The sequence below is a fragment of the Urocitellus parryii genome, chromosome 4, assembly GCF_045843805.1.
Source record: "Urocitellus parryii isolate mUroPar1 chromosome 4, mUroPar1.hap1, whole genome shotgun sequence".
Lineage (NCBI taxonomy): Eukaryota > Metazoa > Chordata > Mammalia > Rodentia > Sciuridae > Urocitellus > Urocitellus parryii.
The window spans coordinates 83,587,674-83,612,227 of record NC_135534.1 but is presented as its reverse complement, the minus strand read 5'-3'; the positions used below and the strand labels follow the sequence as shown (position 1 = coordinate 83,612,227).

The 24,554-nt window shown below is 39.3% G+C and overlaps 1 protein-coding gene and 1 pseudogene across 2 annotated transcripts in view; one reads left to right on the top strand and one right to left on the bottom strand.

Moving 5' to 3' along the window:
- Hephl1 (hephaestin like 1) overlaps positions 1–5,234 on the bottom strand; it is a 68,526-nt gene extending 63,292 nt beyond the window's left edge. For both annotated transcript variants that reach the window (XM_026396116.2, XM_026396117.2), the window contains exon 1: positions 5,065–5,234. In XM_026396116.2, coding sequence (XP_026251901.2) covers positions 5,065–5,234 — 170 coding nt within the window. The remainder of the gene's footprint in view (positions 1–5,064) is intronic.
- A 1,244-nt stretch (positions 5,235–6,478) lies between these two features.
- On the top strand, positions 6,479–23,575 carry LOC113187991 (cardiolipin synthase (CMP-forming) pseudogene; annotated as a pseudogene).
- The last annotated feature ends 979 nt before the right edge of the window (positions 23,576–24,554 follow it).

The following is a 24,554-nucleotide window of genomic DNA, read 5'->3' as shown; positions in this document are numbered from 1 at the left end:
CCCTTCTGCATGGCATGTAAAGCTTTTAGAACAATGTATGGAGCACAGTAAGGATGCTGTGACAGTGACTGTGAGCTCACCAGACCCCACCAACCAGGCCTGGGGGCCCTTCTATGTGGAGGTGAAAAAAGGAAGAGGGAGACTAAGAAGATGTTTGTGAATAATGGTAAGCAGGAGAGAAGAAGAACGTGAGAGAGAGCTAGAACCACCTTACAACACTCACACTCCCATTTATTCTTAGTGACAGAATTGAATCCCCCCTTTTTTTTATAGACAAACACATAGCAGATTTTTCAGCCCCCTTTGCAGCTATGAGCATCCAATGAGGTATGAGCTGAACTGGTTGGGCAGGGTTTCCATGAAAGCCCTTTAAAGGGATGAAACAGCAAGAATTATGCCCCTCTTACTTTTTTTTCTCTTTTTTTTCTGGAACATCGATATGATGGCTGGAGTACCAAAAGCTATCTTGTGATTATGCATATCTTTAAGGAAGGAACCCACATGCCAAGATGGCTGAGTCAGAGACATAAAAAGTTCCGAGTAACCTATCATATCATCTATCCACCAGCTGTGGGCTACCCACTTCTCAGCTTCTAATCAAGCAAATTCAAAATCCTAATTTGTTTAAGTTGCTACATTTCATACTCTCCTGTCAGCTAAAAGCAATTGCTTACTGATATAGGGCATGAGAGCAGCTCCAAGAGAGCCACACAGCATTAGATCCACACATGATTTTTTATGCTGGTCAGATAGAAGTTCAGGTTAGAAAGTCTAAAACTAAAGTCTAGTCAGATGATATCCTCTCCTCACTTTAAAGCTTACAAAAGCCACTCTATCTCACTTATTTGCATCCCTCAATTGGCCCTTTTTTCAGAGACATGTGGGTCTCTCCCTCACACTCCTTACAGAGCCTGCTCCTAGGGAGTGCTCAAAATCCCTTCCCACCAACTGGGTTGATGTGGTGATCTCGCTAGGTAAACTCTAACAGGTCCTGCAACCATGGGTTTGAGCAGGGGTCAGTCTCACTATGTCCAAGGCCAGTCCTGCCCAGTAGCTAGCATCCATGGGAACCCTGCATTTCATTAAAGGGAAAAATTATCTGTGTTTGTGTTGGTTTCTTAATGAGATCTATGGTAAAAACAGTGGCTTTAACTAAGGTGACCCCACTCTAGTCCCAATAAAGACCAGGTTTTACCACTGAAGCATAGTCACACTCTAATTTAGTACTTTATGAGCCCAAGCAGGACGGGCATGAGTGGATCAAAATGCTGACACCATCCCCAGGCAAATCAAAGGAACCTGGTGTCCCCATTAAGCCCAGCGAGGAGGAGGAGGAAGATATTTAGGTAGAGAAACATACTTCTAAATAGCATAGAACTCCAAAACCCTGCACTCTTTGGGAAATATGAGTGACTCATGTCTCAATCATATTTTTGAACCTTGAGATCAAGCAAAGGTACCAAGTTAAAAAGTGAAATCACACCATCTCTTTGTTATAGAGTCTTGGTAGAATGATTTATTTCCCATTTCGCTCTTATGCATCAGATTCTCTTAGGCTCTTGATACTGCCAAATTCTGTTTCCAGATGTTTTTACATAATTGAAACACTGGCACCTACTCTCTTATTTTCCCAAATTTTCCCTGTTCCCCTTATTCAAAGATAAAACAATCAAAACAATTAAAGTGATAAAATGATTAGTCTTTGCTTTAGTGATTCCAAATGCCTGGCTTTTTGCTCTGTCCTCCATGGGATTCTCTCAGTGACAAAGCTCTCTGTAGAGAAAGGAAGTTATTCAATATATTTGGATCTTCTTCCCTATCACCACAGTGTTTTTATTCCAGCTGAGAGGCAAGAGATATAAATCACTTAGAGAGTAACGCAGAGATCAGAAAAATGATAAAGACCAAGTACATAATTTAAAAAAAATGTCAGGAAATAGTTTAGAACAAGCCAGAGTTGCAGAAAAGTTTTATGCATAAATGACAGGGGACGAGGGTCTTAAAAAACAAGAAAAGAATGTAAAGTACAGAATACTTAAAAAATTGTCACATATCACCACTACCATCCCAGGCTTTCTCCAACTTCCATTCCTAGGACTGAACATTTGTAAATCATTTTCCTTTTATTCAACATTGCAAAAATCTTTCTGATTGGATAAGATGTTTTTCATTCAGTTTCAAAACTGCATTTGAAATTATACTTCTCAAGTGATTTTAGTGGCTATATTTCAGTTCCTATGTTACACAAATTAAGGTGAGTGATATTCAGGTAGATAATGTCACATGTTCAAGAAGACACAGCAAGTTAGGGCAAAGTCAGACTAGAAGGCAGGCCTCCAGATCTCTATTTCAGGGTCTTTTCACTCTCCAAGGAATACTGGGCACCTGTCTGTCTGTCCTCTTTGTATCATAGCATTTGTCTGGGTCTCAATATCCAAAACAGCAGACTGTCACGAAGCAGTCTACCCAAACTGCAGGAAGCCAAGGACGATGAATCACCCAAGACGGCTCCTTCCTGCTCTGGGGAAAGTGGCACAGTACATAGTACACTTGAGTAGCTCCATGTGAATCCCTCCATCAGGGCATCTTCATGTGCAACTGGCATGTTTATCCTGTGGTCTACAAGCAAGGTCAGCAGCCTATAACAACCATACTTTCTAGGGACCTTCCCTGAATCACCTGCCACAATGACTAGAACGTCCCTGATGTGGTCACTGATAAAATCCAGCATATATTGTTGCTCACTGAGACTCCCTCTTCAAGAGTCAATAGTCAGCACCACACAAATACTGTCCCTCTATACTCCAAAAGGATACATTTGTGAACTTTAACACTATAAGTGTGACATCTTAGCATGCCAGCTGCTCCCAAGGACAGAGATTTATTCATATGGAACCAAGGCATTCCAAGCCACCTCATTCTATTAGGATACCTAATTGTTTTCATCATGCCTATTTTCTTTTTCACCCCAAGAATTTTCATATGTTTTATTGTACTTTCTTCAAAGCACCACCTTCTGGTTGAAATGATCATCAGAGAGCCCCTCAGTTTTTTCCTGTACCCACCTTTGTGAAAATAATATTCTAGCATAGGAGTATTTTAAGTGCTTTGGGATTTTGAATAAACCAAGTAGCTGGTTTGGTCAAAGATCGTTAGTGATTATTTTCAACAACTCTCAGGGAAGAGAGGCTAAATGTGACTTTGGTGAGAATTGGGACTTTCTAGAAGATTCTTACTACTGGGATCTCTGGCTTCCCTCAAAGCTAGGTTTAATTCAGTGGGAAAAGGTCACCTTTACCAAGAAACAGGTTGCATGGCAAGAAGAAATATAAGCTTTGGGAAACAAAGCAATATAAGTTTGGTGTGTCCATTTTCTCAGTAAATTCTGGCAAGAATTTAATCTGAGAGCCTCTGTTCTTGGTTTGTGAAATGGGAATAATAACACCTACAAGTGGTAGTGGACTGAAAGTCCCTAGTGGAATTCTTGGGTCAGAATAAATTCCCACAACAGCAATACTGACATGGACATTTTTGTAGAAAGATACAATTTCTGTGCTTTTTACTTATTATATGGAGAGACAGCCCACCATCACATTTAGCTTGAAGACTGAATTCACTACACTCAATGTACACATTTTAAACATTCTTCTGTCCTATAGCTGCTCATGCTGAGCATTTTCTAGTGACCCCTCTATGAGGCCACAGAGTTCTATTTTTAGAGACAGCTGCTGGCAGTTAGGATAACTTTTTAGTGCCATATCCACTTGTTACAGTAAAGACTACCACCAACGAAGGTCAGCAGATGTGAGGTTGAAAGAACTTGAGAGCTTTCTTCAGAAATAACCCTATAGACATTAAGTTTCCCAGTACGAAGCTCAAGGAAAAGCTCTTGGCAACCTGGTTGACAGGAGCATCATTGTTCTTTTATAAATGTAACATGATTATGCCACCCATTGTGTGGTTAGAAAAACCAGAAGTTGTGTATCCAAGCCAAATGGATCTTAGCTCTTTCTTCCAGAGGAGGGGGAATGATTCTTAAAGTCTTATTGGCAGAACCAGGTCGTTCTGAATCTTATCAACTAAGCTCACCTTTAGGAAACAGAATGCGAATGTTGATGTAATGTGCTCTGCCTATCGAGAAAGAAGCAGGCATTCAATTACCTAACAGTGGTTCAGAAGATGTTCTGAGAACCACAAACCTGAAAATGTACATGCTGGTTTCTAGAAGCAGGAGGTAACCTCAGAGGGAGATCCATGAAACAAATAAGACATTGAAGATGCTAGACTCTGCAAGGAGGGTGAAGGAAGAGAACTTTATGGAAAAATTAAAAATTGGGGGCATAGGATATTCCAGTACTGTCTTCTCCAGCTATGCCATAGGCTCTGATAGGATATTGCCCTCAGAATTGCCCTCAGGATGTTGTGGTTCTCAGAACATCTTCTGAACCACTGTTGTAACTGAATCCAAGATGGACCAAACCTTTCACCAGAGCCATTTCTAAGTAGATTCTAGGAAACTCTTAAAATACCAGTCATAGCTACTGTAACTTCCCCCTATTTTAAATATTGCAAAATAAAACCTGAACATAACGACTTACAGCATAGTTGTTTCCAATTATGATGTTTCATTCTAAAAATAAAAACTAAGAGAGCACTACCTGTTTTAACACTAAATAATTCATGAAAATTCTCAGATTTTCATTCCAAGTTTGCCATTATTTTTACCTTTTTTTTTAAAAAAAAAAAAACAAACTGAGTCCTGAACCCCCTAGAAGTTGTTAGTGAAAATTATCCTTTTATAGAATAAGCTATTATTCAAAACACCTGGTAAATTTTGTCTCTTCACAGACAACATTAATAGATGGCTCAAAAAATAGGTGGAGCTAAGAATTTCTCTTACAGATTGAAGGTCCACCCATACTATGGTTCTTCAAGCAAAAATGAAACCCTCCTATTAGTCTCAATCAGCCCACCTCCATTATAACCACCCAAGGAATACAAACTTCCCTACAGAGAGACAAAAAGAGGCCAAATCTAGGTTGTGGGGACCCCAAATTCACTCACTTGTCTTCTGAAAAACTTGTGCCCGTAATAACGTTCTTCCCTTGGGGTACATAGTTCCAGTATTCTTCCAGAATCCCAATGTGGTACGTTCTGGTAACTGCACCAACCAGCCCAGACAGACCCAGGAATGCGAGGAGAAGGATGCAGCCAGCCGGCTGCTCCCGAGGCATTGGTGGATGTAACTCAGGCAACAGCCTGCACAAGAGACAACCCTGTTGGTCCCTCCCCCTCACTCAGACCTAGTTATAAATGAGGAATGGACCAGGCCCAGCTCCTCCTCCTGAGGTAGTTCAGAGTTGGAACAGAGGCTGATAAACTTGTGGAAGCAGAGTGAGCCTGAAGAGAGAGTTGCTATGATGACAATATTTTTGCCAACCATCCAAGAAATGTGTAACTGACTTATTTATTTACTTCCCAACCTAAACAGGCCTCTTTCTGTGAGTTTTGGTACTCTGCTCTGACATGAGTCATTCATCTCTGCCAGAAATGGTAGTGTAACAACTTGAGCTGATGGGTTTCCCCCTACCTCTTTTATTTTTCCCCACTATTACAGAACCTTATTACTATCTGAAAAGTGGGCTGACCTGAGTGGGAGCATCAGGAAATATTCTGAGCACTAAAGAAGGTCTCATCTCTGCCGGGAAAGCAGAGGGAGTATTGTATTCACCCTGCAGCTTGTTTTATGAGGCTACATGAAACGATCAAGCCACATCATAAAGTTCATAACAACACTGTAAAACCCCACTACTGCTACATTAGCTCATGCACCATGTCCCCCAAATCCTCTCCAACCCCACTAACAAAACCCAGGGGCTTAACTACCCAGTTCAGCCAAAATCTTAGAAGCCGTCATCCCCAAATAATGAGCTGCCTCTCTCAGGATGAGTGACGATGACAGAGGAGGAGTACCCCTCGGGCACATGAGGACAAGATGCACCAGCAGGTCCTTGGGTAAAGAGGTGAAGGGTGTGCCATGCTTCCATGAGTTCTGATCCGTGACCTAGAATCTCAGTGTTGAAAGAGACCTGGTTCAACCTTGGAAGAGAGCCAGTCTGATCCTCAGGCAGATTGCTCTTGAGGCAGTAGTCACAGAGTGACGGAAACAGCCTCACGGGCTTTAAGGTTGGACAGACTTAGATTTAATTCTAAGTCCCACCACTTACCAATGTCATGGCATTGAGAAATCACTTAATCTCTCTGAAATCGAGGGATTCTTAAGATCTAAAAGATGATGCCTGCTGCGAAGCACCAAGCACAGCCTCTAAGCACAGAGCGGGGCTCAGTAGATGTTAAAGTCCTCATCTCCACCCACACCCTCTAGGAGGAAGACCACAGATCCTGTGTGTCTGTTGACTTGCCTTTCCACCAACCTTCTTCTTTCTTTTCACTTCTCTTTCCCAAAGTCCCATCCACCATGCCTTCCACCAGTTTCAGGTAAGGGAGTTCTTTTTTCTTTAAATTGTAGATAACCTATAGATGTTCCATAGCACAGATTTTGAAGTAATCTCTCTAAATAAAATATACATGAGTACTCTGTTTCATTGCCAGGCTCTTAATGTCTTTGCTTTATTGATTTGTTTTTCTGTCAAGGACAGTGGTAGAATAATTGCCCTAGCATGTTTTCCTTTAACTCAAATCTGCTTTTCAGTCTATGAGCTTGGCAGCTTTATGTGAGTTTGGCACATTAACAGCCACTGTAGAGAACTCACATAATGATCTCTGAGTATGACCTCAAAAAGAAGTAGAGACTTAGACTGTTTGGAATCTGGAAACATCCCCTACCAAATAACTTTTGGTTTATAACCCAGGAGAGCAGGTTACTTTGGCTTATCAAAAACTTTATGAGGATATATTCTACCCAAATTCTTTTAGATAGGAGAAATGAGAAGCATAAATTATACAGAATCAAAAAGTAAAAAAAAAGAGTTAACTTTCCTGCTCAGGATACTAAAGGCCTATCATGACAGTACTGGAGAGGGATCAACTAACTCCTGACTCAAAACTTGATCTTTAGAAACATAGACAATTAGAAAAAAAAAATCAGAGTTGCTATAGAAGATGAAATCAATACATTTAACGAATTTGCAGCAGAGAAATTCGTTACTGAAAGGCAAAAGTCAAGGAAAGTGTTTAATATAAACAATGAAATGGGATCGCTGGAAAACCCTCTTAGAGTCTTTCCTACTCTAGACAGTAGAGGTGCTACTCAAAGATCACCTCCTAAATTATATAAGAGCAAAGCAAAGAGAGATCTAAGAGAATGCAGCATTTCAAGAGCACTCATCAGAAAACGTGGTGTGATTGACCACACAAGATGTGATTGGGAATGTCTAGAAGTTGATTAGGAAACCTGTGAATAATAATGTTAACAAATACTGTCAATTCCATTGGACTCCTCAGTCTCTTTTGGACCAAAATAAAGCAGAGAAACGCACCACTAGGGAGGATCTACTCTGTGAGGTATCCAGTCCTACACAGGTATCCAGTCCATGATTTTCTCAATACACTCACCCAGTTTGAGCTATGATAATATGATATCATGCATTAATAGAAAAGAAAGATAAACCTGGATCAAATGATATTTCTCTGAAATGTAGTGCAGGACATTTAAATAAAGCTTTCAATAGAAGAAGCCAAATCAGACAAATAATATTCTAGGTAGCCTTAGCCTCTTTGTCATTTGAAAGAACAATTTAAAATATGAGTGACAAAATTGACTGACCCATCTTGAGACTTTGCATTTTTTGAGATCTGTATTAAATAATCCTTAAAAGACTCTTGACATCCAAAATTCTAGCTATAAACTTCCATCAGCCCCAACCCTCTCACTCCCTTGCTCCAGGAGATCATGGCTTTCAAACTTCATTGGACCTCGTCAAGCCCCCCAGTTGTTGACGGTACTTCATGATCTCTCACCTGAAGCCCTGCAGCTTTCTCACTGCTCTCACTGGGGCCAGAGTGACCTTCCTGAATGCAGACAGAACCAGAACTCTCTGCTTGAGGTTTTTCAGTGGCTCCAAGTAGCCTTCAGAATAAGTGCAGATGGCCTTAATTCACTCTCAAGACTTATCCTGACTGGCTCCTGGGGTCTGGGGGCTTCTCCTTGACTGTTCACCTTCCTATCATCATCATCATCATCATCATCCTCATGGCAACTGGGGTGTGCTCTCATCAGTGCTGTACATTAACCACCTGTTTATTTGCCTGCCCTCCCACACCCATGACACACAACTCAACACAGGCCTCTATGGCAGGGACTGGGTCTTGTTCTTCTCAGTATCCTAGTGTTTGACTAATATGCGCTGGTAAAATAATGCATGTCTGGGTGAGTTAACGGATGAACACGTGAACACTAGGTGCTTACTGCTGTGCACCAACTACGTGTTTGGTAGCAGTTTCTGTACCAAGTCCTCTATATTTGTCAACCTAAATAACAAATGCAGAGAGCAGATCTCTGAACAAAAAATAATGTAATTAGAAATAGCCAGGGATTTGCAATTCTGGGATATGCATGCTATGACTGTTCATAAGCATATCCTGTATGAGTTTAAGATTGAGGCAAGGGACATCTTTTATCTTTTTTCTGGGGTATGTTCTAGGGACAAAACCAAGGCTAAAAATGGGTTCTACTACTAAGGGTACACTCTTAAAGACAAATATGAGGATTACATAAATTTTTTGAAACAAAATTAAGTCTATAAGACTTAATCACAAGGGTGTCATCAACCCAAGGTAGATGTCTATGTAGATGTATTCTCTGTGTAAGGAGAGCCTCTGTGCTAAGTTATGGTTCTGGCAGAGTCTCTTATGATAGGTCTTGTTATCAGATAAATAAATAATGCATGAGGGACTTCCCTTCTGAACCTCCTGACTTTATTTATTTGGGGGAAGGGGTGTTAACATAAGTGACTCCATTTTGATTCAGATGACATTCACAAAGGTGTTATCTAATTTATTTACTATAACAGCCGGATGATTCCTGTTTTATGGATGAAGAAGCTCCGGTTTGGAAAGGTTGGTGATTTTGCTTAGTGCCCCAAAACTGATAAACAAAGAAGTTCTGTGCATCTCCAAAGTCAGTATTCCAACAGGCCACCCAGTGAGGGGGACTGGGCACCAGGGACTATGGTTGCCTGCTCCATATCACTGCTGGGACGCACCTCTATAAAGAAACATGGGCTCAGGCTGTTCAAGAACTATCTATTGAAGGAGGAGCTCAAATGCCCCTTCAGCCCAGCAACCCCCTCAATAACCATTCAGATAAACTCTCATCATCACAGAATCTTACAAACGCCCAAACATACTTTCTGTTTCATTCCTTCACTTTATGTCCCATCCCTCCTCCCACCCCACCTTCCACCTACACCAATTCCTTTTCATCCTCCCAAATCCTCCTATGCTCTTTCTCTCCTTGGTTAATGCCACACCCACCACACCCTCCCTCCCGCTCCCCAGTAGTTAATCATTCTTTGGCACAGGTTCATCCCTGTTTATGTTATTGACAACTTCCATGTTACTCTCTCTTATGAACTGTAAACTCCTTGAAAATCGTGACCCACCAGCCTGCCATATCTGCTTCCTACCTCACCTGCAGTCTAATAGTTTTATTAAAAGAATCTGAAATTCAGGGACTGCTTCAGCCTCCTTTTTTCAGCTGTGGGTCCCCAGGCTCTGTACTCTTGCTCTTAACAATATTTTTTACCCTTTTAACCCCCCAAAAGTGCAAAAAGGGGGGGTTGCACTTTTGGGGGAGTTAGCCTCACCCATGCTCCCACAATGCTATATTTCATGCAAGCCTCAACTCCAAGCTGATATCTGAGAGTCAACCATACTTCATCCTCATGCCCAGGGCTGGTGCTTGGGATACTTCTTATCTTGACCAGGAGATTGAAAAGGCATCTTATTCATCTCCATATCTTCAGTGGTTAGCATGAAACCAAGCATACAGGAAATAAATATTAACAACTGTGGCATTTAGTGTGTGTCAGGTAGTATACTATTTTATATATGTCAACTCCTTTACCCTCGAAACCAAAATACCCTGCAAGGGAGATATTATACACTCAGTTTTCAGGAGGTTAATAACTTACCCAAGGTCACATGCCCTGAAAATAGCTGAGCCACAGACTCCTGTCTGACCCCAAAGCCTACACTCCAGATAATCACACTCAATAGACAGTAGCAGAATTGGACAGAACTGAAAGCCAATGCCAGGTCCAGAGATGCTTTCAAGGAAAGAAATGTTAGTAGTATTCAAGAGGTTTCCTCAAACAGAAACAAAATCTAAGAATCTTAAAGGAACAGACTGAAGAAAGCAGCTGATCAGACACTCCACCAAATGAAAGCTCTGTGCTGAACTCATCCTGTGCCAAATACTGGGCTGGTCTTCCGGGAATGAGACAGACAGCCTTGTCCTCAAAGAGTCCTTCCTTCTACTAAAGGAAATAAATAGTAAGCAACAGACAAATTTTAAATGTTAATTAAATGTTGTAATACATTCAGTGAAGTTGAAGTTCAGGTTAAACCTAGTGTGAATGGTCTAGGGAGAACCTCAGGACCTTGCCCAGGGAGTGTCAAGGAGCTTGGGGAGGTGACCCAGCAGTGTTCTAAAGCACATTTATATTTTATAGAGTGGAATAAATCATATAGAAGTCTTAGCCCTAAAATCCCCACCCACTGCTAGAGAGAGAGAGAGAGAGAGAGAGAGAGAGAGAGAGAGCGCCCTGAGAGACACCTTGTGAGGAAAGTTAATGGGCCACTCCCTCTCTGGTGGGAATGTCCATTTTTAGCAATGGTTTGATCCTCATTAGGGAAATTCCTGTTGATATCCTATATCCCACATGCCTAAGGCAAACTCTGGTATCCAAGAATCAAGAGAGCCAGCCTTAAGACAGTTCTAGGAGGAAAGATTAGAGTATTGATTTCATACATCCAAAAAAATAAAAAGATACTAAAAAATAATCTAACATTACACCTCAAGGCCCTAGATAAAGAAGAATAAACCAACAACAAAATTCAGTAGAAGACAGTAAATAATTAAGCTCAGTGCCAAAATCAATGAAATTGAGAATTAAAAAAATACAAAAGATAACAAAACAAAGAGTTGATTTTTTGAAAGTATAAACAAGATTGATGAACCCTGAGTCAAACTAACCAAAATAAATAGAACCCTCAAATTAACAAAATTAGAGATGAAAGGGAAATATCACAGACACTACTGAAATCCAAAGGATCATCAAAAACTATTTTGAAAATTTACACTTCAATAAGCTAGAAAATCTTGAAGAAATTTCTATCAACATATGATCTACCCAAATTGAACCAAGAGTATACAGAAAACTGAGTTCTATCAGATCTTAAAAGAAGAGCTAATACCAGTCTTACTCAAATGATTCTATTTAAAAAACAAAAAGAGGAAACTCTCCCAAATTCATTCTATGAAGCCAATATTACCCTGATACCAAAACTGGACAAAGACACATCAAGGAAGAAAAACTTCAGGCCAATATACTTAATGAATATAAATGCAAATATTCTTAATAAAATATTGGAAAACACATACAAAAACACATTAAAAATAGTGCATCATGATCAAGTGGGATTCAACCCAGGGTTATAAGAAATCAATAAATGTAATTCACCACATAAATATACTTAAAGACAAACAAATCACATGATTATCTCAATAGATGCAGGGAAAAACACTTGATAAAGTATAGCATCCATTCATGCTTAAAACACTTGAAAAACCAGGGATTGAGAAATTTATCTCAACATTGTAAATGTTATATATGACAAACCTAAGGTCAGCATTATACTGAATAGACAAAAACTGAAATTATTTCCTCTAAAGATAGGAACAAGACAAGGATGCTATGTCCTCCTATGCAACATAGTCCTTGAAACTCTAGCCAAAGCAACCAGGCAAGATAAAGAAATTAAAGGTATATAAATAGGGGGGAAAAGAGCTCAAATTATCTGTTTGCTAATGACATGATCCTATATTTAGAAGACCCAAAAAATTCCACAGTAGACTTTTAAAGCTGATAAATGAATTCAGCAAAGTGGCAGGATACAAGATCAACATACAAAAATCAACTGAGTTCCTATACTCCAATAATTAATCTACTGAAAAAGAAATTAGGAAAACTACTCCATTCAATAATAACCTCAAAAAATACTTGGGAATCAATCTAACAAAAGAGGTGAACTACCTCTACAATGTAAAATATAGAACACTAAAGGAAGAAATTGAAGAAAGCCTTAGAAAATGGAAAGACCACCCATGTTTTAGGAAAGGCAGAATTAATATTGCCAAAGTGATCACTCTACCAAAAGTGCTGTTTTGATGGGTATGCAATGCAATACCCATCAAAATACCAATGACATTCTTCACAGAACTATAAAAAGCAGTTCTGAAATACATTTGGAAAAATAAGAGACCCCAAATAGTTAAAGCAATCTTGAACAAAAAGAATGATGCTGGGGAACCTCACAATACTGGACCTCAAATTATACTACAGAGCTACAGTAACACAATGAGCATGGTACTGGCACCAAAATAAAACAAAGACCAGTGGAATAGCATAGAAGACACAGAGACAAAACCACATAAACAGAGTTTTCTGATATTAGACTAAGGCACCAAAAATATATGTTGGAGAAAAGACAGCCTTTTCAACAAATGTTGCTTGGCAAACTGGAAATCCATATGTAGAAGAATAAAATTTGACTCCTATCTCGCACCCTGCACAAAAGTTAACTCAAAGTGGATCAAAAACCAAGGAATTAGGCCCAAAACTTTGCAATTTCTAGAAAAAAAATGTAGGCCCCACACTCCAGCATATAGCCCAGAAATCTACTTCCTTGCGAAGACTATTAAAGCATAATAAATAAAATTTAAAAAAACAATAAGTGGGATAGCATCAAATTTAAAAGTTTCTGCACAGCAAAGGAAACAAGAGTGTGAGCCTGAAGAGTCTACAAAATGGAAAAAGATCTTTGCCACTTGATCCTCAGGCATTAATATCCAGAATATACAAAGAACTAAAAATAAAAAACTAACACCAAAAAAACCCAATAGCCCAATCAACAAATGGGTAAAAGAACTAAAAAGTAATTTCTCAAAAGAAGAAATATAATGGTCATAAAATACATGGAAAAAAAAGTTTAACATCTCCAGCAAGTAAAGAAATGCAAATCAAAACTACACTGAGATTTCATTTCACTCCAACTAGAATGGCAATCAAGTATCAAGAATACAAATAATAATAAGTGTTGGTGAGGATGTGGGGGAAAAGGTGCACTCATAGACTGTATGAGTGTAAATTGGCACAACTACTCTGGAAAGCAATATAGAGATTCCTCAAAAAACTAGGAATGGAACCACCATATGACCCAGCTGTCTCATTCCTTGGTATATATCTAAAAGATTTAAAATCAGCATACTACAGGGATACAGCCACATCATTGTTTCTAACAGCACTATTCAGAATAGCCAAGCTATGGAATCAACTTAGATGCCCTTCAATAGATGGATGGATAAAGAAAATTAAGTATTATCCAGCCATAAAAAGAATGAAATCATGGCATTTGCTGGTAAATGGATGGAACTGGAAACTACCGTGCTGACATAAGCCAGTCCCCAAAAGTCAAAGGTCAAATGTCTTCTCTGATATATAGAAGCTAATCCAAAATAGGGGCAGGGGGTGGTGGTTTGAATAAAGGAAGGAGGGGAAGAAACTGGGGAGGTAATTCCATCAAAATAGAGGAAATATCAGTAGACAAGGGGAATACGGGGAAGGAGTGAGAAATGGGATAAGGGAAAAATAGTGGAATGAATCTGACCAAACATTTCCTATGTACATACATGAATAGAGCATAGTGAATCTCAACATCAAATATATCCACAAGACACTATATTTTAAAAAAAGATTAGTAAATTGCAGAAAGATCAGTGGAGTAAAGGGAAAGCATCAGGAGAGGGAGAAGGGGAGGAGAAAGAAAGTGCTAGGGTCTGAATTAGAGTAAATATATTCTTTGCTTTTGTGATTATGTCAAAATGTATTCTAATGTTAAATGAATCAATTTTTTAAAAAGCCAGTCTTCAGTTATGCATATAGTGGAAAGAAAAGCAGAGGGAACTGGTTCCCTTTCATTCCCCATTTTCCCCTCCTTCCACATAAACACACACAGCATACAGAGGGAGGGAGTTGCTTTTGTTTTGTTCTTGTTTTTGTTTTGTGGTACAGAAATTGAACTCAGGGGTGCTCTACTACTGAGCTACATCTCTAGCCCTTTTAGTGTTTATTTTGAGGCAGGGTCTTGCTAAGCTGCCAAGACTGGCCTCAAAGCTGCAATCCTCCTGCCTCAGCCTCCAAAGTATCTGGAATTTCAGGACTGCACCCAGCCCCCACTGATATTTTATATGTGGATCCTGGTACATTAAGGCCTCCTCTGGCCCATATATACCCAGAGGGAGCCTTAAATCTGAGTATCAGTACCACTCTGATAATCCAATCATACACAACCCCATAAAAGGAACATCATGTCTGCTAATCAGAACAATCCACTAACAAAACCAACCTATGTGGAAGCTGCATCTCCTAGAAGACCCTGAGACAAGCCCATAATATAGCTGCAAAGCCCCTGGTCAACCCCGTGCACAAGCTAGAGGAGCAGAGTTCCCCCCAAGGAAAAAAACGAGAATGGAGACCAAAGCCTATGCAGCATCCTGTCTGGGCTAGAGCAACCTGCCCACTTGATCCTTCTAGGCCCAGACAGTTCCACCAAAAGGACACCTTTGAGGGAGGCACTCAGAGAAAGAGACCCACCAAGGTCTGCAGCTTGCCACAGAGACTTCATTGTCTTGACCTAATGGCAAGACTGGGTTCAGGCATCTAGCCATCCAGCTCTCCTCACTGGTCCAGGGCTTGGAGTTGTTGTTTAAGAGGAGGAGAGGACAGGTGTGGCAAGCCCTACCTGCTCCCTAAGGTCTAGACATGAGGTTTTCCATGGCATTTCATGGGTAATACTTCTGGAGCCATTAGGACTATATGTTTCTTATCAAAGAGAAAACATAAAATAAAGAACTGGAAAGACCCAGAGTCTGTTTACATGATGGAAAGGTCAGGCATTCATTCAGTCCTCTATGGGACAGGGTTATCTTCTGCACATATTAACTATGATTTGCTAGCCTCTCAGCTCAAATCTCACAACCAGCTGTGTTGTAACTTGTGTGCACACATGTGGTCATACCTTGTTCTAAACCCTGTCACCAAGAGCTCTTGAGGCTTCCTATTTTTCACAGTTCAGAAACAACTACCTGGATTTCATTGCAACAGAACTCTTGGAATTTTTTGTTGGAATTCTTTTGTGTGTGAATGTAATACCCGTTTTAAATAGATGGATCCTCCTGGGTCCTCAGAGCTTGTTTTATAATGATCTTGCTTTTAATCTCATTAATTCATACTAGTACAGAAATCTCAACCTTTATCATTAGTGACCAGAGAAGAGTTAGAAAGAGTTCTTTATTTTTTTTGTCTGAGGTCCCAGAATTCAGAGAAATGTCTCTATAAATGTAAGTCAACACTACCTAGACTTAATCAATTGAATTCAACCCAGATTTAGATCCTTCTTCTTAGGAGAAGGAGGAGCTCTCCTTTCTCCTACCTGGCCATGTTCTTCCAGCGATGGATCCATAGAGCTGCTCTTAGTACACCTCCTGACGTAGGCCTGTGGGATTCAGAGGGACTGGGCAGCACACTCAGAAAGGGACTTACAGACTCCCCCATCTGTTTTCTGGGAACATACCAGGTTTCTTATCTCAGCACTTCTTAAAAATGCCACCTGAGTAGCAGAGCTCTTTGGGAAACCTATTGGGTGGCATCCGAGATGCTGGTTAACTGTGGCCAACTTCCAGGTGTGGGTGGCTATAGGAAGTGAATTTCTGTTAGAAAGGAGGTCCTAGCTCCAGGTGGGAGCTGTTTTAGCAGACACTTCCCAGGCACATGGATTCCCGAGAGAAGCACTCCAAATGATCAAAGTACCCAGCCATTCTATAGAGAGGGCTTTGTAGATAGGGCTTCAGCTCTTGTCTCCCAGGTGTGGGCAGGTAGACACATGCGGTATGGATTCTGGATCACAGCCAAGGATGCCTGTCTGGTCTGATCACTGATGCCTGAATTCCACAATCAGAGCATCCCTACTTTGACTGAAAACTTACCCTGTAAAAATTAAAGTATCTCATTGGTCTCACTGGTTGCAGTTGCCTTCAGTGGATGAGTTTATTAGGTCTTTTCCCATGAATAGGTTTAGACTGAGAGGGAGAACAGAGGAAGCATGAGGCACCTGGCATTTCAGGAAGCAGAACAATTAAGATTCTGCTTCACGTCAGAAGGAACCCAGACAACCATCTAGTTCAGAAGTCCCAATCCACAGCCCACAGAATAACTCCACCCTGCTCTTTCAGTCTAAAATAATGTCTAATAAAAATCTGAATTCAATATGATTCATCCAGTCCATAGGCCCCTACCACTCCCTGCAGTTTTGCTTCACCTGTTCAGTATACCTGGCCTGCAGGTATTTGTATTTGTGACCCCTGAATTCTAGGACATTTTTCCAGTCAATGCAAAAGTCCCTTCAATGATATCATGCATTATTTACTTATATGTTTATTCATACATTATTTTTAAAGTACATACAGAGCACCTACTATAGGCAGAGGCATAAACACACAATATGAGAGGAGGACGAGTGCTTGGGCATGTTCTGGTCTTGCCACTTCATTTCACAGATGGTGTTACTGTGGCCCAGAGAGCTGCTTGACTTATGTGACACCACAGAGCTGCTCCAAGGCACAGCTGCAGTCAGTGGAATGCAGGTGGCCAGACTTGGAGGACCCACTTGAGCCTGCCCAGCATCTCATCCAAATTCTGTAACAATGTGACTGTCACTCTCCTAATGGAACTAGTTCAATGGCTCTCAAACTTCAGCCTGGGGGCCTCTGGCTCCACAAGATTCTTCCAGAGATCTGTGAGATTAAACTTATTTTTATAATTTGATAAAAAGCTATTATTTGCTTTCCATTCTCATTCTCTCACCAGGGTTCACTCAGGTTTTCCAGAGGTAAGTGATATGTGAGATTACAGGGACTGAAAGCAGAAGCAGTTACAAGTAATCCTCTCTTGAACAGATCAATATAGCTGTCTATCTATGCAGTTAAATATTTGTGGGGGGTGGGGAATGTTTTATTTAAAAACCACGCTATTGAGGTCAATGTTTAATAGGTTTAATGTTAATGTTTGTATTATTTTTAAATGAATTGTTTTATAAACTCCTCAGTTTTAATTTCTAATGTGGTAAATATTAATAGGTACAATTTGGCATAAACTAAAGCTCTTTTTTAGAGTATAAAGAGGTCTTGAATGTACAAGTTTGAGAACTACTGATCTAGTAAACCTAGAAAAGATAAATTATATTACTTGAGCAACATGTGTATAGTCTTCTATAAGTTGTATAATTATATATATATATATGTATATATATATATATATATATATATATTAAAAAATGGACTCCATTTTTGCTTCTTGGAGAGGAACAGAAAGTGGGCCAGGGAGTGTGAAGGGTCCTGTGAGTCCTTTACATTACACGGAGGATCAGGTGGACTTGAATCACCCACTAAAAAGCACTGGGAACAGGAACTGCATCTCTGTGATTATCCAAAGGTGACTTTGGAACTGATGTTATCTGGATTTATATCTCAACTCCCAAACCTGCTCCTCCTGCATCCGTCCTAGTGATAGGTACCACCACGGGGAGCCCAGGACAGAATCTCAATTCATCTCACACCCTCTCCATTTGCTTTCTGGCATGTTCACCTAACCACTCTTCTCTGCAACAGGCCTTCATTGATTATCATCATTTCTTCACTCATCTCGCAGCCCCTCTTGTGCCCTCCATCATGGTTCTGCTCTGTCCCCAGAGCAATAGTTCTATTACGCAATCTCATCATGATCTATCCCACTCAACCTGCTATTTGGCATAAAAGGCCCTTCGAGCTCCATTCCCTGAGCACCTATCCTGCCTCACCGACTCACACATCTCTTTCCAACTTTGTCCTCCACTCTGGAGAGCTCCTTGGATGTCTCCAAACCCAGCCTTCACAGTGGGGCTCAGAGGCTCTGCAGCAGAGGTTTGGAGTTCTCCCAGCCTAGAATGCATTCCTTCCTCTTGCTACCTAACAACTCCACACTGTTTCAGTGAAGAACTTCCTTTTTCAGGAGGAAACCTCAGCTCCTGGAAAGGCCTGGGACAGAGTTCAGCATACAATAAGTGTTTGTTAAATAAATGAATGACTCCCTTATTTGAAAAAAATCATTCTATGCTGCCTATTAAATATATCTGCCTTATAAGTATAGCATAATGAACACCACTGAGGATCGCAGTCCTGCCAGTGGTCTTCAACCAGATGCCAGGTCTCACTCTGCTCTGAAGGGTAGAGACCTTGACCTGGGATGAATGCTCATTAATCTCAGGATTTGATCTTGAAGTTATATTTCTCTTAGAATATCTTTAAAATAACTGCCGTTTATCTTCTGTTTATTTCTCCTTTAAAACAGAATCATAGAGTAGGATTTGGCTCTGCCACCTTGAGGTTAACAACATGATATTAATAAAGCTTCTATCTAATATAAATAATGCAAGGATATTATTCTCATCACTTTATCATTGGAAACAGTACTCCTTTGTAATATAAATTCTGGTAGCATCTCTTTAATAGTGTCAACATGAAATAGGACAGGATGTCTAGAGAGCCTTGTCTGAGTAAATATTCTGTGATCCCTACTTCTTAATAATAAAGAAAAATTCACAGGAAGAAGAAAATATATTGAAATAATCCAAGTTGAGCACCTCAAACAGGATTTATCACGTGGGCATGAACAATAAATGCTAGTTCTTCTGCCTTCTACCATTAAGGTCAATTTCAACAAGTCCATTGTTTTCAGCACAGCATGTTGGTCCCTACTGATGTGATTCCTGCCCTCATCTGAATTTTGCCACTCTTTCTTTAAGACTTTTTATTCCAGCAATACAGTCTGGTTTCCTGCATTCACAGTACCATGCTGTTTCATATTTCTTTGCTTTTACTCACCCCATACATTTGCTGGGAAGTCCCTGGCCCCTCTACCTGCTTCCTGTTCTGCCAGACACAGACTAGGTGAGACCTCCTCTGGAAACATCTCCATTCCTCCCAGGTTGGTTTACCTGCTACACCTTGGAGCTCCCACGGAACCCAGGCCTACCTCTACCACAGCCATATGTCCTTGGGCACAGGACCTGACCTTTCTTACCTTAGAGTCCTCATCTGTAGCAGAATGATGACAGTTTCATACACACAGAATATCAGGGTAACTGCTCAAGATATATAGATAAGTCTATGTCTATATATAGATATATTACTTAAATAGTGCCTGTCACATATTAATCACTTCCTACATTTTAGCCATTTATTTATTTTTGTAGCACTTACAACCAAGAAATTGTTGGGCACCAACCTATGTATGTTTGATTACATCTTTTTTTTTCTCTCTGTCTCCAAGAACCTGGCAGACTTCCTGGTCACTAGCAAGTGCTCTAAAAATTGAATTAACCCTTTATATCACTCAAAATTCTATTATATGTCAGTGCACATACACAGGTTACTGCCATAGTAGTCAGCAAGGAACATCATTGCACATTCTGATCTTTCATTTTACATAATCCACAGTTCTATTTTTTTTTTAAAGAGAGAGGGGAGAGAGAGAGAGAGAGAGAGAGAGAGAGAGAGAGAGAGAGAGAGAATTTTCAATATTTATTTTCTAGTTCTTGGTGGACACAACATTCTTGTTGGTATGTGGTGCTGAGGATCGAACCCGGGCCGCACGCATGCCAGGCGAGCGCGCTACCGCTTGAGCCACATCCCCAGCCCTCCACAGTTCTATTTTTAACAACCATACGCAGGTTTATTCAATTCTCTTTATACTTTTATAATTGATTTCGTTAAAAAACAATGACAACATTTTGAATTTAATAAAAAAGTGTCTCCTTATGGCAGCAGGAATTTTTTGGTCAAAACACACACCTTTACAACCCTTGAGAGAGATTCTTTCACTATTCTCCAAAAAGACAGGGTTGATACACAATTTCTCATGAATCCATTTTTTTTCTAAATACTTTTTTATTGTTGTTGGTGAACACAATACCTTTATTTTACTTATTTTATGCACTGCTGAGGATCAAACCCAGTGCCTCACACATGCTAGGCAAGCACTCTAATATTGAGCTACAGCCCCAGCCCACATGAATTCATTTCTTACAAAATTTGTCCTAATCAGATTTTATCGGTTTTGTTGTTTAATGGGGATATGTTACCCCTGAATTGTTTTTATTCATTCACCTGTCTTTAGTTACTAGCAAAGATCAACATTTTATCATATGATAATACACTATCATTTTTTCACCAAGAACAAAACATCTATTCATTTTTTACTATAAAGTATAAACCAAATAATAATATTATACATTTCTACCAAGTCTTAACATTTTTTCAGATATAAATTTCTAAGATCTAGAGTTAGGCATATAGCTCAGTGGTAGAGTGCTTGCCTATCATGTGTGAAGCCCTAGGTTAGATTCCCAGTAACAAAAACAAACAAAAACTCACATTTCACAATATATTCATTTTATTTTTAATACATATTTTACAGCATTCTCTGCTACCACAGATTTCTGTGTATGAATAATGCCCCTGGAGATTCTAATGTTTAAGCTGCCTTATGACAGTCGTAAGCCATATTTGATTATGATAATCTATTTTCTTCAAGTTCCTTCTTGACAATTATTTTAAATAGCTCATTTTCTTGACACATCAAGAATCTATTTAAGAGCCTAGGTCTGAGTTATTGTCTGAGCTAATTCTCTTCCTAATATCTGACTGATACCTAGTTTCTTCAAAATGCTGCTTGAATAGTGATTCTTTCCCTATTTCAATGCCATTTCTAGCATTTTTACAGAGTTCTAATAGAATTTTGAAATTCTACAAGTTCTGTTCTATTGCATCAATGAATTTTTAATTTACAAGCTATATGGTTTCGACCTTTGTTACTTTAAAAACATCTTACAATTTATTAGAATGATAAAATATTATTACTCATCTAAAATGATTTTGAGGGGCTGGGGATGTGGCTCAAGCGGTAGCGCGCTCGCCTGGCATGCGTGCGGCCCGGGTTCGATCCTCAGCACCACATACCAACAAAGATGTTGTGTCCGCCGAGAACTAAAAAATAAATATTAAAAATTCTCTCTCTCTCTCCACCCCCCTCACTCTCTCTCTCTTTTAAAAAAAATAATAATTAAAATGATTTTGATATGTTTATTCCCATTTCTCATGAGAACAATGAGAGCTACAGTGGTCAGGTATCTTAATGTTCTTTCCCATCTTCAGCATTTGGCTGTGACATTAGAAATTGGCCCCCGATCTGACCTGCAGTCTTGCTTTTTGGATACTAGAAGGCTACTTTTATTTTGATCTGCATTGAACTTGAATGTCTTCAGGTAAAGCATGCATGCTCACACCTTCTACAAGCTCATCAATTCCTGTGGTCTTTCATCTGGTCTACTTATCTCAGTTTTCTTACTGGCCTAATACCAGGAGTTATGTGACCTTGCAGCCCATGGCACAACTGATTTGGCTTTTCTTTAGTTGTTAACTGGGAAATAGGTCGATTATCCCTAATCTGAAAATGTGAAATCTGAAATGCTCTAAAATCTGGTACTCTCTTGAATGATGACATAAAACACTCAAAATTCCACATCTGACCATCACATGACAGGTCATATTCAAAATGTAAGTGCCTAAAAATATTGTATAGAATTACCTTCAGACTGTCTAAGGAGTATATGAACCATAAATTTCATTTTTAGACTTAGTTCTCCTTAATATATCTTAGTATCCCCAAGATATCTCATTACATATATGCAGATATTCTAAAATCTGAAACAATTCTGACCCCAAGCATTTTGGATAAGAGATACTCAGTCTTTCATACTGTATCTCATCAGATTGTTGAAAGGATTACCTGGAACCTTTGTCCCTGAGGGAAGCCTTTGCTATTTCAGGCTCTCTGCGGGCAGGGGAGCTTATTTTGGTCTTTTCATTCCCACCCCATTGCACAGAGCCTGGCGCAAGGCAGGGGTTCCTAATTATGGAATGAAATCTACTGTGATTTCTATTACCAATAGCAAATCTGTGCTTTCAAAACTATTGTTAGAGAAAATAGAATGGTGGCATGCATGTCAAGAGCCCAGAGTCCAAGTTGTACCTTAGGCCCCACTTTAATAGGGCCCACACTCCAGCTTACCATACCCCAAATGCTGGCCACATTCCTGGCAGGTCCCTGTCATTGATCAAGGGTTTGTTTGGGGTCTGTTGAATTGCTAGCCATGCCAATACTCTCCCTTAACTGGTTTCTGCTGTAAGTCAGACTTAATTAACAAAGACACCTGTATTTAGTACTCCAATACCTGCTTTTCCCATTCAGATAGACAGGACTCTTCTTCAGATAAAGATCTAATTTATAAAAAGCTCTGCTTTTTAAATTACAGGTAAATACAGGTCACTGGAATTACCAAGAGCTGTGAAGCTCTGTCTATATTTATTTTGAGACGGCTGAGATGACAAGATTTACCTCATAGCCTGAGGCAATGCTGCTAAAATGTTTCAGGCTAAACAAATAATACTTACATAGAGAAGTCTTTATACATATATATAAAGACACATACACACACACACTCACACATATACATGGGGTTACTGGGTTCAATCCTTGGTACAAAAAAAAATAACCCTTAAAATTTTAATTGGAAGGGACCACAACCCAATCACAGGGAAGGTAGTCCCCTTACCCTGCTAAGGACCCAGGGAGTACCACCAAGTCTACATGAAAACCCATAGAGAGCTCCAAATATCTTGCCTTTGAGTAGAATTTTCTTGGCCTCAGTTTAGGATATTTAATTATTAGAGACCTTACTATTACACTGTAAGTTTTCCTTTAGCTGGGTGAGCTGATTTGTTGGTTACATTTATTGCTCAGAATCAGGCCAATCAAATATAAGCTTTGAGAAGTGTTCTTTATCTACTTGATGATAAAATACCTATCGGTACCACATGTCACCTTGACTTATGCAGATCTTATTCCACATTCACTCAATTATATGATAACTTCAAAAGAGGTAAAGCTGATTGCTGCCATTTTTATGTCAGACAATGAACCCTTCCAACACCAAGAACACATGCTAAGTATTTCAATCCTTGTTCTGCCACCACTAAATTAAAGCCAACATTTATCCATAAAGTAAACATAACAGTCAGTTCATCTTGGTAGCAATTTATTTGGAAGCTCTGATTTTCAATTATGTGGGTAGTGTTTATCTTCAGATACCAACATGTTTACACTGCATCATCTTGTAGGTGCTATTGTGCTCAGAAAGCTGTACAGGAGACAATAGGCTGAGGAAAGCTATCCCTCATTATTAGCAAGGAAGCAGTAATGAATCACTGGTGTCAAGGCCAATCGGAAATCTATGGGAGTTTCCCATTTTGGTGGTCAACTTGAAAATGTACATGTAAAACAAACAACAGCATCAAAATGGAAGTAATGTCTGTTGAAAATGAGCTCGATCATGAGCATATGTAGAATTTCCAATGTATTTTCAAATACAAATAAAATTATAATTTGAAATTTTTATCTATAGTTATCAATTACTCCAACTTTTGTTAGTCATTTTTTCATATACTTTTCCAAAAAACAAGTATCCAGAGCATGAAAATTAAAGAATTTACATCTTCATTAAATAAAACTTAGATTACTCATGAGCCATTGAGAAATTTTGTGGATTTAAATAGATATCCTGCACTATTAGTCTTGACAGTTTTGTTTGTGTTTTAGACTGTGGACGTTAGCACCTCACATGGTTTATGTTTGATGGCTTATAATAACAACAGTACAAATGTTGTTTAGCTATGAATGAAGTTACAAAGAAATTTTTAATATGGAAAAATTTGAAAACAATGAGTAAGATCAAACATAAAATAGAAAGTGTTGGAATTCGTGATTAGTAAAGTCTTCCAATCCCTCAGATGCCTATATTGTTTATTAGCATAACAAGTAACACGGGGAATTGGAATATGAGAGCATGTCCATTATCCTTTGATGTTTAAGAGGCAATTATTGACATAATGCTTTGATCCTGTTTCTTAAATAGCAATGTTTATTTTTTATTTTTTTAATTTGTTTTAATTGTATACATGACAGTAGAATGCATTTATGCACTTTGATATATCATACACAAATGGGGTATAATTTCTCATTTTTCTGATTGTACATGTTGTAGAATCACATCAGTCATGCAGTCATCTATGTACATAAGGTAATAGTGTCTGTTTTGTT